The sequence below is a fragment of the Schistocerca cancellata genome, chromosome 1 (assembly GCF_023864275.1).
Source record: "Schistocerca cancellata isolate TAMUIC-IGC-003103 chromosome 1, iqSchCanc2.1, whole genome shotgun sequence".
In the NCBI taxonomy this organism is placed as follows: Eukaryota; Metazoa; Arthropoda; class Insecta; order Orthoptera; family Acrididae; genus Schistocerca; species Schistocerca cancellata.
In genome coordinates, this window is record NC_064626.1 from 1092649711 (window position 1) to 1092664205 (window position 14495).

At 38.6% G+C, this 14495-nt stretch overlaps 2 protein-coding genes across 3 annotated transcripts in view; one reads left to right on the plus strand and one right to left on the minus strand.

Annotated features, from left to right (window-relative positions):
- The window catches only part of LOC126091445 (RCC1-like G exchanging factor-like protein), a 149855-nt gene extending 137775 nt beyond the window's left edge, over window positions 1-12080 (minus strand). The window contains exon 1 of one of the 2 annotated variants that reach the window (XM_049907062.1): window positions 11897-12080. The gene's annotated coding sequence lies outside the window, so the exon portion shown is untranslated. Of the gene's footprint in view, window positions 1-10510; window positions 10676-11896 lie in introns of those variants that run through there. The other variant, XM_049907063.1, reaches the window with a different exon arrangement.
- Window positions 12081-12389: 309 nt separating this feature from the next.
- Window positions 12390-14495, plus strand: part of LOC126091471 (zinc finger protein 706-like) — a 23557-nt gene continuing 21451 nt past the window's right edge. The window contains exons 1-2 of the mRNA XM_049907064.1: window positions 12390-12546; window positions 12912-13061. Coding sequence (XP_049763021.1) covers window positions 12918-13061 — 144 coding nt within the window. The 5' untranslated portion in view covers window positions 12390-12546; window positions 12912-12917. The remainder of the gene's footprint in view (window positions 12547-12911; window positions 13062-14495) is intronic.

A 14495-nucleotide genomic window follows, 5' to 3' on the forward strand; every position in this document is an offset into this window, starting at 1 on the left:
ATTATCTACTTGAGTACTACTGACCTGAGCTATACGTGTAGGGAAATTGATCACTGATTCTAAGTTACATGTTGTTAACAACACTTCTAGTTCACTTTTCCTATCAGAATTGCTTAGAAAGTTAACACTGAAATAACCACAGATTAATAACTTCTTCTTTTTGTCTGACAGACAGTATAATAGGGAGTCAAACTTTTTTATGAATAGCTCCCAATCTCCTAGTGGAGACCTGTACACTGCAGCTAATATCAACACAACATTATCTAGCTGAAGTTCACATGTGCAAACCTCGAAGTGCTGATCAACATAAAATTTGCTTACTTCAACAATTCTGTATTTCTACCCTTGTTTTATGAAAATGGCAACTCCTCCTTTATCCATACTAGATCTACAAGTGTAAGATGCTACATTATACCCATTTATACTGACATTTTCCATCCCCACAGTTACATGGTGCTCAGACAAAGTATATCAATCTCATTCTTATTTTTGAGATCATCTAAACACATTATCAGCTCATCTGCTTTATTTTTTATTCCCCTGATATTTTGGTGAAGTAAGTTGATACTGCCCTTAGATTTATCCCTATTTACTGTGCATGAAGTTTCTTTTCTTCTATTTTTCTTGGTTGTTGTCTGTCTGGAATTTGGCTTTAACCTAAAAAACCTGTCTGTCTGGTCCCAATAACCACAGGGAACACCCCTTGTGAGACTGTGGCCCCCCTCACAGTGTCTGCTAATGGAGAAGGTAACTTATCTTTCCCCTTCCTATTAAGGTGCAGGCCATGTGTAGTGTAACCCCACCTACCAATAGCATCAGCTGGAACAACACGCATGTGAGACTTTGCCGGTGTCTGGAGCATCCTGTTCAGCTCAGTGTTAATATGCCTTACAGCAGTGTTTATCCAGGGCTGAAGAATAATGAGATATAACTTCTAACTAGAAATATAAAAGAAGGAGGGAAGTCTGATGAGTATTTTGGTAATATGGTTTTATCATGGAAACAGGGAACACTGTCAGAAAAGGAAAAGAATAAAAGTTTTTATGTGAAGATACTTTATTTTGGAGAATAAATATGGTTTTAAAACATTGGAAGTTATGAATTATTGAAATAGCAGTACAAGATCTGATTTGGTTTTTATATAAAGACTACAGACACTTTGGGATAAGGAAGTGTATCAAGTGTATGATACAATTCTAGTATTTTAAGAATTTAAGAAGGGGGTACAGAAAATTTTACAAACCTGTGACCTGTATCAAAAAGTTAAAGAAGACAATAGACAGGTAACTTATAAAATGTGTCCAGTAACATCAAAAATTCTAAACAATTTAATAGCAACCAATTTGTTTGGACTTTTGTGTAAGGGTAGATGCAGAGTTACACATGTAGTTGTGGCAATAGAATGTAAAACTATATCCCATAAAAGTGGCAAACATTGCTACTATAATGTCATTTATGAGAATACTTTTCAAGCATGGGAAAGCTCCAACTGTTTACTCACAGATAACGGAATGTAATTTGTAAGAAATTGCTTTAAAGAGCTTCTGGCATAAGAATGTGTCAGACATGCCACTATTTCTAAGAATCATCCAAAATCTACAACATCAGAATGCATGTTGTTGTGGTCTTCAGTTGGAAGCTTGATTTGATGCAGCTCTCCATGCTACTCAATCCTGTGTGAGCCTCTTCATCTCCGAATAGCTACTGCAATCTATGTTGTTGTTGTGGTCTTCAGTCCTGAGACTGGTTTGATGCGCTCTCCATGCTACTCTGTCCTGTGCAAGCTTCTTCATCTCCCAGTACCTACTGCAGCCTACATCCTTCTGAATCTGCTTAGTGTATTCATCTCTTGGTCTCCCTCTATGATTTTTACCCTCCACGCTGCCCTCCAATACTAAATTGGTGATTCCTCGATGTCTCAGAACATGCCCTACTAACCGATTCCTTCTTCTAGTCAAGTTGCACCACAAACTCCTCTTCTCCCCAATTCTATTCATTACCTCCTCATTAGTTTTGTGATCTACCCATCTAATCTTCAGCATTTTTCTGTAGCACCACATTTCGAAAGCTTCTATTCTCTTCTTGTCTAAGCTATTTATCATCCACATTTCACTTCCATACATGGCTACACTCCATACAAATACTTTCACAAAAGACTTCCTGACATTTAAATCTATACTCAATGTTAACAAATTTCTCTTCTTCAGAAACGTTTTCCTTGCCATTGCCAGTCTACATTTTATATCCTCTCTACTTCGACCATCATCAGTTATTTTGCTCCCCAAATAGCAAAACTCCTTTACTACTTTAAGTGTCTCATTTCCTAATCTAATTCCCTCAGTGTCACCTGTCTTAATTCGACTACATTCCATTATCCTAGTTTTGTTTTTGTTGATGTTCATCTTATACCTTCCTTTCAAGACACTGTAATCTAAGTCCCTCTGAATCTGCTTACTATATTCATTTCTTGGTCTTCCTCTAAGATTTTTACTCCCCACCCCCCTCACTTCCCTCAAATACTAAAGTGGTGAACCCTTGATATCTCAGAATGCAGGAGAGCTTCTGTGAAGTTTGGAAGGTAGGGGACAAGGTACTGGCAGAAGTACAGCTGTGAGGACAGGACATGAGTCATTCTTGGGTAGCTCAAATGGTAGAGCACCTGCCCGCAAAGTGCAAAGGTCCTGAGTTCGAGTCTTGGTCTATTAGTGGTAATGCCTGAACAAACATCTGTTTAATAATTGCATCAAACATCTGTTTTTAGGTTTTTGTGACCAGAGTCAACTTGCATAAAATTCTAAGTTGTAGACTATCTCCTGTAAAATGATGAAACAATGTTTCAGCGAATTTTGCCAGTGGCTTTCGTCACAAAGACCACTTCAAGTAGCATCTGCAGCATTGGTTCCAATTTTACAAAGTGCTCAGAACCATCCCACTGTAGTTGGTTACTGTGAAAGAATCTCTGCTTCAACACCTCCAATGAACTGCTCATAGTCTAGCCTGTCATATAAAAGATACAAACTGCTTCCTTCACTGACTGAAAAACACCTTCCTCTCCCCCCCCCCTTCCCCCCACCAATACCTGGATCCCAAGTTGTCACTGTTGATGCCGCCTCCCTAAACATTCCTCATGCTCCTGGCCAGCTTCAGCTGTCAGAGGCTACAGTCGTGTGTGTGTGTGTGTGTGTGTGTGTGTGTGTGTGTGTGAGGTTCATGACTTGCCCCAGCATATCCTACTCCAGTCTTGTCCAGAGTTATTCTATTCTGTCAGAAGCCAGTTCACCTCTGAAACCAGATGTGTCATATACCTGCTTCACTGCAATTTCTGCACAGCATTTTATGTGGGCATGACCACCAACCAACTGTCCACCAGAATGAATGACTACTGCCAAACTGTGGCCATGAACAAAGTTGACCACGTATTTGCACAACACGTTGCTGAGTGTAACACAAGAGTTCAATGGTGGCTTCACAATCTTTGCCATCTGGATCATTCCCACCAACACCAGCTTTTCTGAACTATGTAGATGAGAGTTGTTCTTGCGCAACACTTCCTTCCCACAGTCTTCCTACACTCAGTCTCCACATAGCCCATTGTCCCCACACCTTCTACCCAACAACTTCCCCTTCCTCTGCCCTGTCACCCTCTCCCTATCCACACAATCTTCATTATGCACCGCACAAATTGTCTGGCTCCAGAGGCCTTGTGTCACATGCCTAGCCCCTGCACATGCTGCCCGTTCCTCCCACATTCCTATCACTATATATGGACATCTGCATCTATACCCTGCAAACCACTGTGAAGTGCATGGCAGATGGTACATACCATTGTACCAGTTGTTAGAGTTTCTTCCTGTTCCATTGACGTCCAGAGAGTGGGAAGAATGAGTGTCTGAATGCCTCTATGTGTGCAGTATTTATTCTAATCTTATCCTCACAATTCCTATGTGAGCAAGTAGGGGTTTGTGGTGTATTTGTAGAGTAATCATTTAAATCCAGTTCCTGAAACTTTGTTAATAAAGTTTCTCGGGATAGTTTACATCTATCTTCAGGAGTCTTCCAGTTCAGTTCCTTGAGTATCTCTATGGCACCCTCTCATAGACTGAACAAAAATGTAACCATTCGTGCTGGCCTTCTCTGTATACACTGAATATCCCCTGTTAGTCCTATGTGGTACGGGTCCCACATGCTTGAGCAATACTCTAGAACTGGTCACATCACATGAATGACTTGTAAGCAATTTCCTTTGTAGACTGATTGCACTTCCCCAGTATTCTACCAATAAACCGAAGTCTACCACCTGTTTTACCCATGACTGAACATATGTAATCATTCCATTTCATATCCCTACAAAGCATTACATTTGTATGAGTTGGCCAATTCCACCAAAAACTTATTGATATTACAGTCACAGGATATTACATTTCTGAATATTTAGAGCAAGTTGCCAATCTCTGCACCAAGTTCAAATCTTATAAAGATCTGACTGAATGTTTATGCAGCTTCTTTCAGATAGTACTTCATCATAGATAACTGCATTGTCTGCAGAAGCCTGATTTTACTGTTAACATTGTCTGCAAGGCCATTAATATACAACATGAACAGCAACAGCACCAGCACACTTCCTTCGGGCACACCTGAAGTTACTTCTACATCTGATGATGACTCTCCATTCAAGATAACAGGCTGTGTCCTCCCAACCAAAAATCCTCAATCCAGAAAAAAAGTTTCACTTGATGCCCCATATGATGTACTTTTGACAATAAGCTTAGATGTGGTACTGAGTCAATGCTTTATGGAAACCAAGAAATACTGCATGGACCCGATTAGGCAAAAGGCTGCCTTCCTGTCTTACGCCCTTCTTAATCTAAGCACTTCATTTCTGGTCATCCGATCTTATTTCTCTTTCTTGGTTCTTGTACACACAGTCTATTGCCTGTCTTTCCATACAGCTTACTCCTGTTTTTCTCAAATTTTGAACATATTGCACCTTTTACATAGTCAACTGCTTTTCCTTGGTAAACAAGTCCTATAAGTGTGCCTTGATTTTTCTTCAATCTTGCTTCCTTCATCAAACCCATCAGAGGTAACAGCACCTCTCTGGTGCCTTTACCTTTCCTAAAGCCAAACTAATTGCCATCTATCAGATCCTCAGTTTTTTTTTTCCATTTTTCTGTATATTTTTCTTGCCAGAAGCTTGGATGCATGAGCTGTTAAGCTGCTTGTGCGATAGTTCTCACACTTTTCTGCCCTTGCTTTCTTCAAAAATGCACGGAGGATATTTTTTGGAAAGTCTGATGGCTATGTCGCCAGTCTCAAATATTCCATACACCAACTTAAATAGTTGTTTGGTTGCCATTCCCCATATGGTTCAGGGGTTCCAATGCCTTGGTGATATCAAGTCTTCCAGAGTTCTTTTAAATTTTGACTCTAATAACGGATTCCTTATGTCTTCCATAATGACTCCAATTTCTTCTTCTATCATTTTGTCAGACGAGTCCTCCACCTCAAAGAGGCATTCAGTGTATTCTTCTTACATATCTGCTCTCTCCACTGCTTTTTAACTGTGAAATTTCCATTGCACTTTTAATGTTGCCAACCTTGCTTTTAATTTTAAGGTTTTCTGATTTTTCCTTCAGCCTTTTAGCCTTGGCTTCCCTGCACTTCTTATATTTATATTGCTATATTCCAGTTTTTTCCTGAGAATTTTTGTACTTCCTTCTTTTGTTGATCAATTAAAGTAGTTCTTTCGTTACCCAAGGTTTCCTCGCATTCACCTTCTTTATACCTATATTTGTCTGTCAGACACATATGATTGCCATTTTTATAGATGTCCACTCCTCTTCAACTGAAATGGTATTTATTATCACATATCCATATCTTTAGCGAACTCCAAACACGTCTCATCATTCCTAAGTACTTCAGTATCCCATTCCCTTCCACACTCACTCTTCCAATGATCCTCTTAAACTTCAGTCTAATCTTCATCATTACTAAACTGTGAACTCAGTCTTTACCTGCTTCTTACAATCCAATACCTTATTTCAAACTCTCTGTCTGACCATGATGCAATCAAGCTAAATTTTCCAGTGTTTCTGGTTTTTTCCATGCATACCTCCTCCTCTTATGATTCTTGAACAGCCATTACCATCTGAAATTTATTGCAGAGCTCAATTAAGTCTTCCTTTTACCTCACTCCTACTACCTAGACCATATTCTCCCACAGCCTTTCTCCTATTCCTTCCCCTACAACTGCATTCCAGTCCCTCAGATTTTCATTTCCCTTTACATACTAAATTACTCATTCAGTATCTTCATACACATTCTCTGTCTCTTCATCTTCTGCTTGTAACATCAGCATGTATGAGGGCTGTTCAAAAAGTAAGGCAACTTTTCGAATTGCATGGACAATGTACATTTGATTATCGATCTTTTTTTGTTAGATCTGTGCATATGTCCCAAATACATGTTCACAGTTTCAAGTGTACACCATACTTCATTTGTTTTCGACAGAACGGTTAGATGTGTTTTAGTATGCTCGGCGATTTTTGATTATTATAAAAAATGGAGCAAAGAATTTGCATCAGATTTTGTGTGAAAAATGAAATCAAGTGCTCTAAAACACTTGAACTGTTGACAGGTGACTCTGTTCGAAGTAAAAAAAAAAAAAAATTAACAAATGATACAAGCTCTTCCAAGATGGCCAAGAAGATGCCAATGACGAAACTTGCTCTGGACGCCCCAGCATATCAACGACAGATGATAACGTCAAAGTTGTGAAGAAAACTGTTTTGGAAAATCATAGAAGTACCGTAAGAGAAGTTGGTGAGGATGTTGGCATATCAGTTGTCTTGTGTTATGCAATTTTTTCGGATGTTTTGGGAATGAGACATGTGTCAGGGAAGTTTGTTCCAAAACCTCTTTATTTTGATCAGAAGAACAGTAGCATGAGCATCACTCAGGAACTCTTCAATGACATCAATTATGAGCCTGATTTGCTCTTAATGGTCATAACTGGTGATTTAACATGGGTTTACAGTTATAATGTCGAAATCCAAGCCCAATCGTCCCAATGGAAGCATTCTGGAGATCCAAGACCGAATAAAGCACGCCAAGTTTGACCAAATGTCAAAGTTTTGCTTACTGGTTTTCTCAATTACAATGGTGTAGCGCATCATGAATTTTTGCCTCTAGGCCATACAATCAATAAGGAATATTACATTGATTTTGCTGTTTGCGAGAAGCAGTACACAAAAAAGTCCGGAATTGTGGAAAAACAATTCAAGGCTTTTGCATCACGACAATGCACCTGCTCATTCACTGTTGCTTGTGAGAAATTTTTTGGCCAAAAGCAACACGACAATCACGTCTCAGCCACCATATTCACCAGATTTGGCCCCATGCAACTTTTTCCTCTTCCCAAAACTGAAGAGACCTGTGAAAGGATGAAGATTTTCAATGACTGAGGAAATAAAAACTGCATCATTGGAAGTACTCAAGGCTGTACCAAAAAGTGCTTATGAGAAGTGCTTCGAGGATTGGAAGAAGCGTTGGCACAAGTGTATTGTATCTGAGGGGATTACTTTGAAGGGGACAACATGAATATTGATGAATAAATAAATATTCTTTCATGACAGTATAAAGTCACCTTACTTTTTGAACACACCTCATATACCTGAGCTATCATTCTCGGGAATGGTTTGCTGCTGAATCTGATGAGAGCAACCCTATCATTGAACTGTTCACAGTGGCTCACTTTCTGCCCTCCTTTCCTCTTCATAACTAGTCCTACTCCCATTATTCCATTTTCTGCTGCTGTTTACATTACTCCATATTCATATGGCCAGAAATCCTTATTTTATATCCATTTCACTTCACCCATCCCCATACAATATAGATTGAGCATCTTCATTTTCCTTTTTAGATTTTCTAGCTTTCCTTCTATATCCAAACTTGTGACATTCCATGCTCTGACCCATGGAATGTTATTTCTTCATTGGTTACTCCATCATTATCTCATGGTCACCTCCCACTTGGCTGTCCACTCCATGAGATCCGAATGGGGGCCTAATCAGGAATCTTTTGCCAATGACACTTTTTCAGTTACATACAACTTGTCTTGTGGATTCGAACTGTGTGTCTTTAATGCAGTGGTTTGCGTTCCTTTCTGCATCCTCATGACATTCATCACTGCTGATTCTCCTGTCTATTAGGGGCAGTTTCCCACACCAAGGGTAAAAGTGGGCCCTGAACCTCGTTTGCTCTTCTGCCCTCTTTGATAAGGCTGTTGGCAGAATGAGGGTTATTTCTCATGCTGGAAGTCTTCAACCACCAATGCTGATGATTTTGATTCAAAATGTAATCTGTGGCTGGGTTTGAACCTGAGATCCTGGACATTTTGATTACTGGTCAAGGACGCTACTCCTAGACCACTGAAGTGCACCACAATATTACTCAAAACTACAAGAAAAGTATACGAAACTCTTCAGTGTACAGTACATAAAAGGTATCTTGATAGACATTACAGATATGTAAGGGCTGTTGGAAAGCCTAAAATATCTATAAAAATATTCACAGACTGAAGATGTACCCTTACTATGGAACTATAAACTGGTAAGTATTACAGAGTTTTTATACTTTTCTTATGATTAGCAGTAAACTTATTTTCTATGAGCTTTGTAATAGTGAAATTTATACGTTGGTTACTTTGCAGTGACATTTATGTAACCTCAATCAAGGTCAAGGTCAGTTACATTACAAAGCTTAATGGTTACTGATTCTTTATGGGTGGTCCACACATAATGATTATGTAATGGTATGACAATTAATGAGGTTAAAAAATTGAATTTTATAAAAGAATAAAATGGTATACAACTGTTAAATGTTAACAGTTTCTACATTGCAAGGTTTGAAAGATGGCAACATATAAGAGATGAGTTGTCACTATTTCCATTTGTGAATACAAAATGTTGTTCATAATTACAAATATTCTTTGTTTAGTTATGTAGTAGAGTGGTGGTGGTGACATCATACACGTAAGGGTGGGAATATGTGGTGCAAAATATCATTTTGGTACAGTGATGTGTTACCCAATGTCTACTTAGCCAATGAATGATGATCACCCCTATGAAAATAATTACTGTGGAGACACAAATAGCTGGAAAATTTATTGCTATTTCTGCATTTACTATGGATGGATGTCACAGCTCTTCCAGGCAATTTACGCTATGCACTGCATTACCTGCCCAATCAGAGAAGTGAGGCACGCCATGAAACAGTGCCTCTCAGAAAATGAGAGTATCTCTCTTTGCTCTTGGCCTGTTGACACAGTTGTGATGAAGGTTTTGGCTTGCACCTTGTTGTTGCACATGTTGTTTTGGGTTTGTCCTATTTGTTTCTTTTCCACTGTGTCAGCCACGTTTGGCCGACTACCATTTGGTTTTGAGTTCTCTTCTGCAAGATGCCCTTCTGCTTTGCAGCTTCACCCATTCCTCTCCTGGGTTCTGATTCATGTGCTGATATCTGGCTACTGGTGGATATACTAATTTCCAACATAGATACAGTTGCAATGGAGAAGAACTACCAACATGGTTAGTCTGAACATTAAATCAAGAACCGGGAGTTCAGAATTACAAAGCAACGGTTAACATAATCTAAACACACTATTTCAGACAAGGTAACAGTTCAAGTCTTACATACAGAATGTATTGGCCCTTTGTCACAAAGTGAATGTGAAAGTAATAAAATCGACAAAATCTCACACTTTATGAAAGGAGTCACAGAAGACGTGTGCCACGCTCTTCCTGTAAAGGATGTAACAACAGAGGAATTCATCAAGTGGTCGAGGAATGTAACAGAAAACAGGTGGATGAAAGAGATATGACCAAATCCTGAATGTCCCCCTTTGGCTGTTGTGGAAAACCACCATGACGTAGACTCTCTCACATGCCAGGTAGTAATAGATAATACACAGCAGGTTACGGCAGCCAGAAATATCGAACCGAGTACACAAGAGATAGCAGCAATGAATGTCGATCCTATGTCAGGAGGTGACAGGAAATGTTGAGGGGGGAGGCATTTCAATGTTTAGCACCAATCTCCACCACCAGTCTAAAGCACCACGAAGAATGGACTTGGACAACAAAGGTTTATGGCGCCGCTGTCAAACATCAACCCAGCATCTGACCAACAAAGGTAAAACAAATTTCTCCACCAAGCATAAGGCAGCCCCACAGAGGAATCGACATTAGCAGGACAGACGAAAATATGTCAGTATGTTTCCACTGTAGATGTCCTGGATTCACTGTACACGACTCAAGAGAAAAAAGACAAGTGTTCGATGGATATTATGCTGCAAAACATGAAACATCACAACAGTCCTATTGATGCCAGTCAATTGCAGATGATTATAGTCGACCTATGGAATGAATCTCATCACCGTACCTTGAATTACATCACTCCCCAATATGTTTTAGGCATTCCCTGTTGCCATAAAGAGGTATCAGCCACTCACCTCGCTGCTGAATTCAAGAAAATTAAGCAAGGCTACCATGTATGGAGATGACACCACCACATATGAAAATCCTCCATGGACAACTGTCATCGAAGGTGTCAGGAAATCTTATTGATATCATCAACAGCCAACTTATCTGAGCACTATTCAAATCCAGGGTTTCTTGTTCTGTAATGTCGAAAGTGAACAAGGACTATGTTCCATGATATGGAAGTGATTGTTCTGAAAGTCGCAAATGGGAAACAGATTAGCCAAAGGGAACATATATTGAAATAATAACTATCAGTAACAGATCAGAGGCCTTATAACTTGTTGTTTTAACAGAATGCAGTCATAATGTTACTTTTGGATTCGATCTTTTGCAGGCATCACATGCGGTAGTAGACTATGGAAGATCGAAGCTCCAGAATGACAAAGCTATCCCAAGAATCACACATAACAGAGATTTCTCTAGGCAGTCATTTGCTGCTGAAGATGTGGTTATCCCACCATCATCAATGAGATGAGTTTCTCCCATGAACCTAGATGCTCAGTTAAACTGCGAAATTTTTGTCAGTAGCAAAAAGTTTTTCGGTTTCGCAAAATAAGAAATCTACATACCAGTGACAATCATAAGCACTGCAAGAGGGCAAGGAGAACTTTAAATCACCAATCTATAAGAATTCAGAACTCATCCCTACAGGAATGTGCTTTGGAACAGCCACACCAGTCCAGGATGGAAACTAAGTGCTACTGATGAAGAGTCATGCTCCACTACCATTGTAGACAATGCAGTAGATGTAGCTGCTATCAAGCTGCCAATAGGATTAGGCCTAACCTAGATGACAAGTGTTAGCCGTTATGTTGGTAGGTCCACCGTGCTGAGAACTGTCATTTGAAAAATATGGTAACGATCTTGAGGTACACGGACTTTTTTTTCATTCATTCATACATTGTGTTCTCAAGCTTCTAATATCAATGACGGCCTTCAGGAATATGCAACTACTAAGTATTTAAACACTGTTAGCAATGAGACGAATCTGAACAATACAAGGAGTGATAGAACCGCATTCTGTAGTTTGGGGTTCAGTAGTTGTAAAGCAAATGCTGCTGATTAATTTCTCATAACCACCTGACAGATAATATATAGCGGTTGATAATTGGGCAACTGACAGCTTCGACATCCTTTACGAGTCTCCTTTGTACTGAGATTTACGAAACTGCATGTCTGTATTACTTTATTAATTAACCACCTAATGCTGACATGACAGTTCAAGTAGTTAAAACTGGTCTACGTATTTTCTCATACTAGTGCTTATATGGTCTTATCCTTGGGGGAAAAAATCAAATAATTGCACTGTACTATACGGTATGTTATGAAAAATGACTTTTTTGATATGTACCTACCTTACAAAAATAACACCATAACGCTAAATTACGTGTAAGACGACTGTAACAATCAGTTACAGTTCCGTAGCTTCGAGGTGCCTGTTAGCAAATTCGTGACACATTTCAGAAATTTGTAATTTGTCAAATTGTGTTTGTAAACAAACATTCCGTTTTGAACTCTCACCAGAGATTTTGTAACATTTGCAGTGCTGAATTTTTAAAGCCATTGAACATTCTAATCTAGCGCTTACTTCTGTGAAATACATTGGAGTTACTTAATAAGTAACAAATTCACTGTTCTCTTTCTACGCTGCATAGTGCATACGTATATTAGTTTTTAATAAATTGACAAAAACAATTTGGTTATCGAAATTGTCGACTACTTAATTATTTTGATGAGTCTTTAGAGATATGCGAATAAAAGTAACTGTGCTTTATAAAAATGTAAATAAACGAAATTGTGTTCAACGTTATAATAAGCGGCTGGATCAACAATAAATCGAATTGATTCAGGACATTGAAGTCATTAAAGTTGGCAGCACTTTTGTTATCTGCGATAAACTTCGGAAACGCTTCTGCTTTCGTGAAAGGTGTTGCATCGTTAGAATTTGGATTGGAGTTTCACTTTCACTCTTCTTGTGAGTCGTGGCAAAATCGTAGCGGAGTGCGTAAGTATTGTAATTAAGGCTGTAATTGATGTAGTAAGAATGTGCGTGAGAGAAGAAATGTATGATGATTCATAAGGTTGATGTAGGACATTGACACACTAGCTGCTACCATTAACTGTACGGCGTGCGCTGAGGTCTGTAGCAGCGGGATTTTTAATTGGAATTTGATCGTATGTTGCAACCGTAACTTTTCACGATGAGTAATTTTTTGTATGTTGCCATAAATTAACATGGTGTGACAGTTTTCAAAACCGAATACGTAAACGTTGCTGAAATAGGTCTCTTGTCATTGTTCGTATGCTATCGTATTTGAGATTGCATATATTACGTTCCATAAAGTATAACATGCTTTCTGTTTGTCGTAGTTTGCAATGGCACGAGGACAGCAGAAATTGCAGTCGCAGGCTAAAGCTGCCGAAAAGTTGGCTAAACAGAAAAAGCAGCAGGGTCACAATGCCAATACCCAGAAGAAGGCTGCACAAGCGGCGCTTGTGCATGTCTGTGTAGTTTGCAAGGTAAATGTGATGGACTGTTACAAGAAAGATCCGAAAATGCATTTTGTAAATAAATAACAAGGTTGAGGGCATGTTTTGTAGTTTTCCCTAACAGCTTCCCTATAGACAAATTTGTGATGTAAATCTGTTAATGCTATGTGGTTCTGTATTTGCAGCCAGGGCTAAATCATAGTACATATCAAGGTATAAAATTAAAACTTTTATTGAATTTCTTGAAATGATGCTTCTATTCAACTTTTAATGTTGGCTTTGTATGCTGAAAGAAATTTGGATTTGCATCTCCTCGTCGCAATGCAACGTTTTCTCAGAGTTGAAAATGCAGGCTGCATGGTATCTTGTAGGACTATGGTATTAGTAGCTTTGTTTAAAAAATGGTTTTCAGAAGTATTTGAACCCATGTAGTTTTATATTTTCTAATTGAAATACTAGCTTTTGTTTTCCTGTCTAACAGTATTTCATTTTTTGTCAAGTACTTTTATTTGCCCTTTGGCAATAATAAATTTCTTCAGTGCTAAACTCGACCTAAAACTCTTATTATTGCTGCAATTAAAGACCTGACAGTGAGATGCTAATGGCTGTTGATATATTATAAGCTCTGGCTAATGTTACTGCCATCCACTCCTCCTGGAATCTTGGCTGTGATGGCTTATCTGTAGCTTAGAGGTCTAGGTTAGATTGGACAGTGACAGTTTGGTTGATGGTGAAATAATTGTCATAAGAGATTGCTATGTAGTGTAGTCATTTAATGCAACCATGAAATTAAAACAGTAAGTTAAATTCAGACTGTCTGTATTAGGTAAGCTAAATTGGAATATTTTGATACACACAGGGTATTTGTTTTTGCATCAACTGTCTAGGGATGATAATCATGTCAAGGTGAACAACTTTTGCTAGAGCAAAAATGTTTGCTGACTCTTCCTAGTTATGCTAATCATAATTTTTTATTATTACACACCTGAGATGCTGCAGTTGTAGTCATCAGTGGTGTGTGTTGCAGTGTATGCCTACTATAGTCATCTTCTCCAGGCAAAAGATGTCAGGCCGAGCAAATGATTCAGGTTTAAAATAGCAAGTTTACTTTTTGAGAATTTCACAACATACCTGGTTAAAAGACCTTATGGGTCATTCTGTGTTCTCACAGGTGGTGACCTTTCTGAATTGTCCCTTTCAGTACATGGATACCTACATGTCTTGATAATAAAACTGCCAGTTAGAACAGTGCTAACTCTAACAATTTTTTTTTTATAAATTCATGCTTGAAGGATCATACCTGCTGTTTAGTCTGACATAAATATTGTTATTTTCAAAGTCTACTACTTCGGACTTCAATCTTTTCATGACTCTAGTATGTAGGCCACTAAGTTGATATAGTATAAAAAGTAGGATTTTTATGAAAAATGTTGAACCACAAACTTTCCACTTCTATGCTTAAAA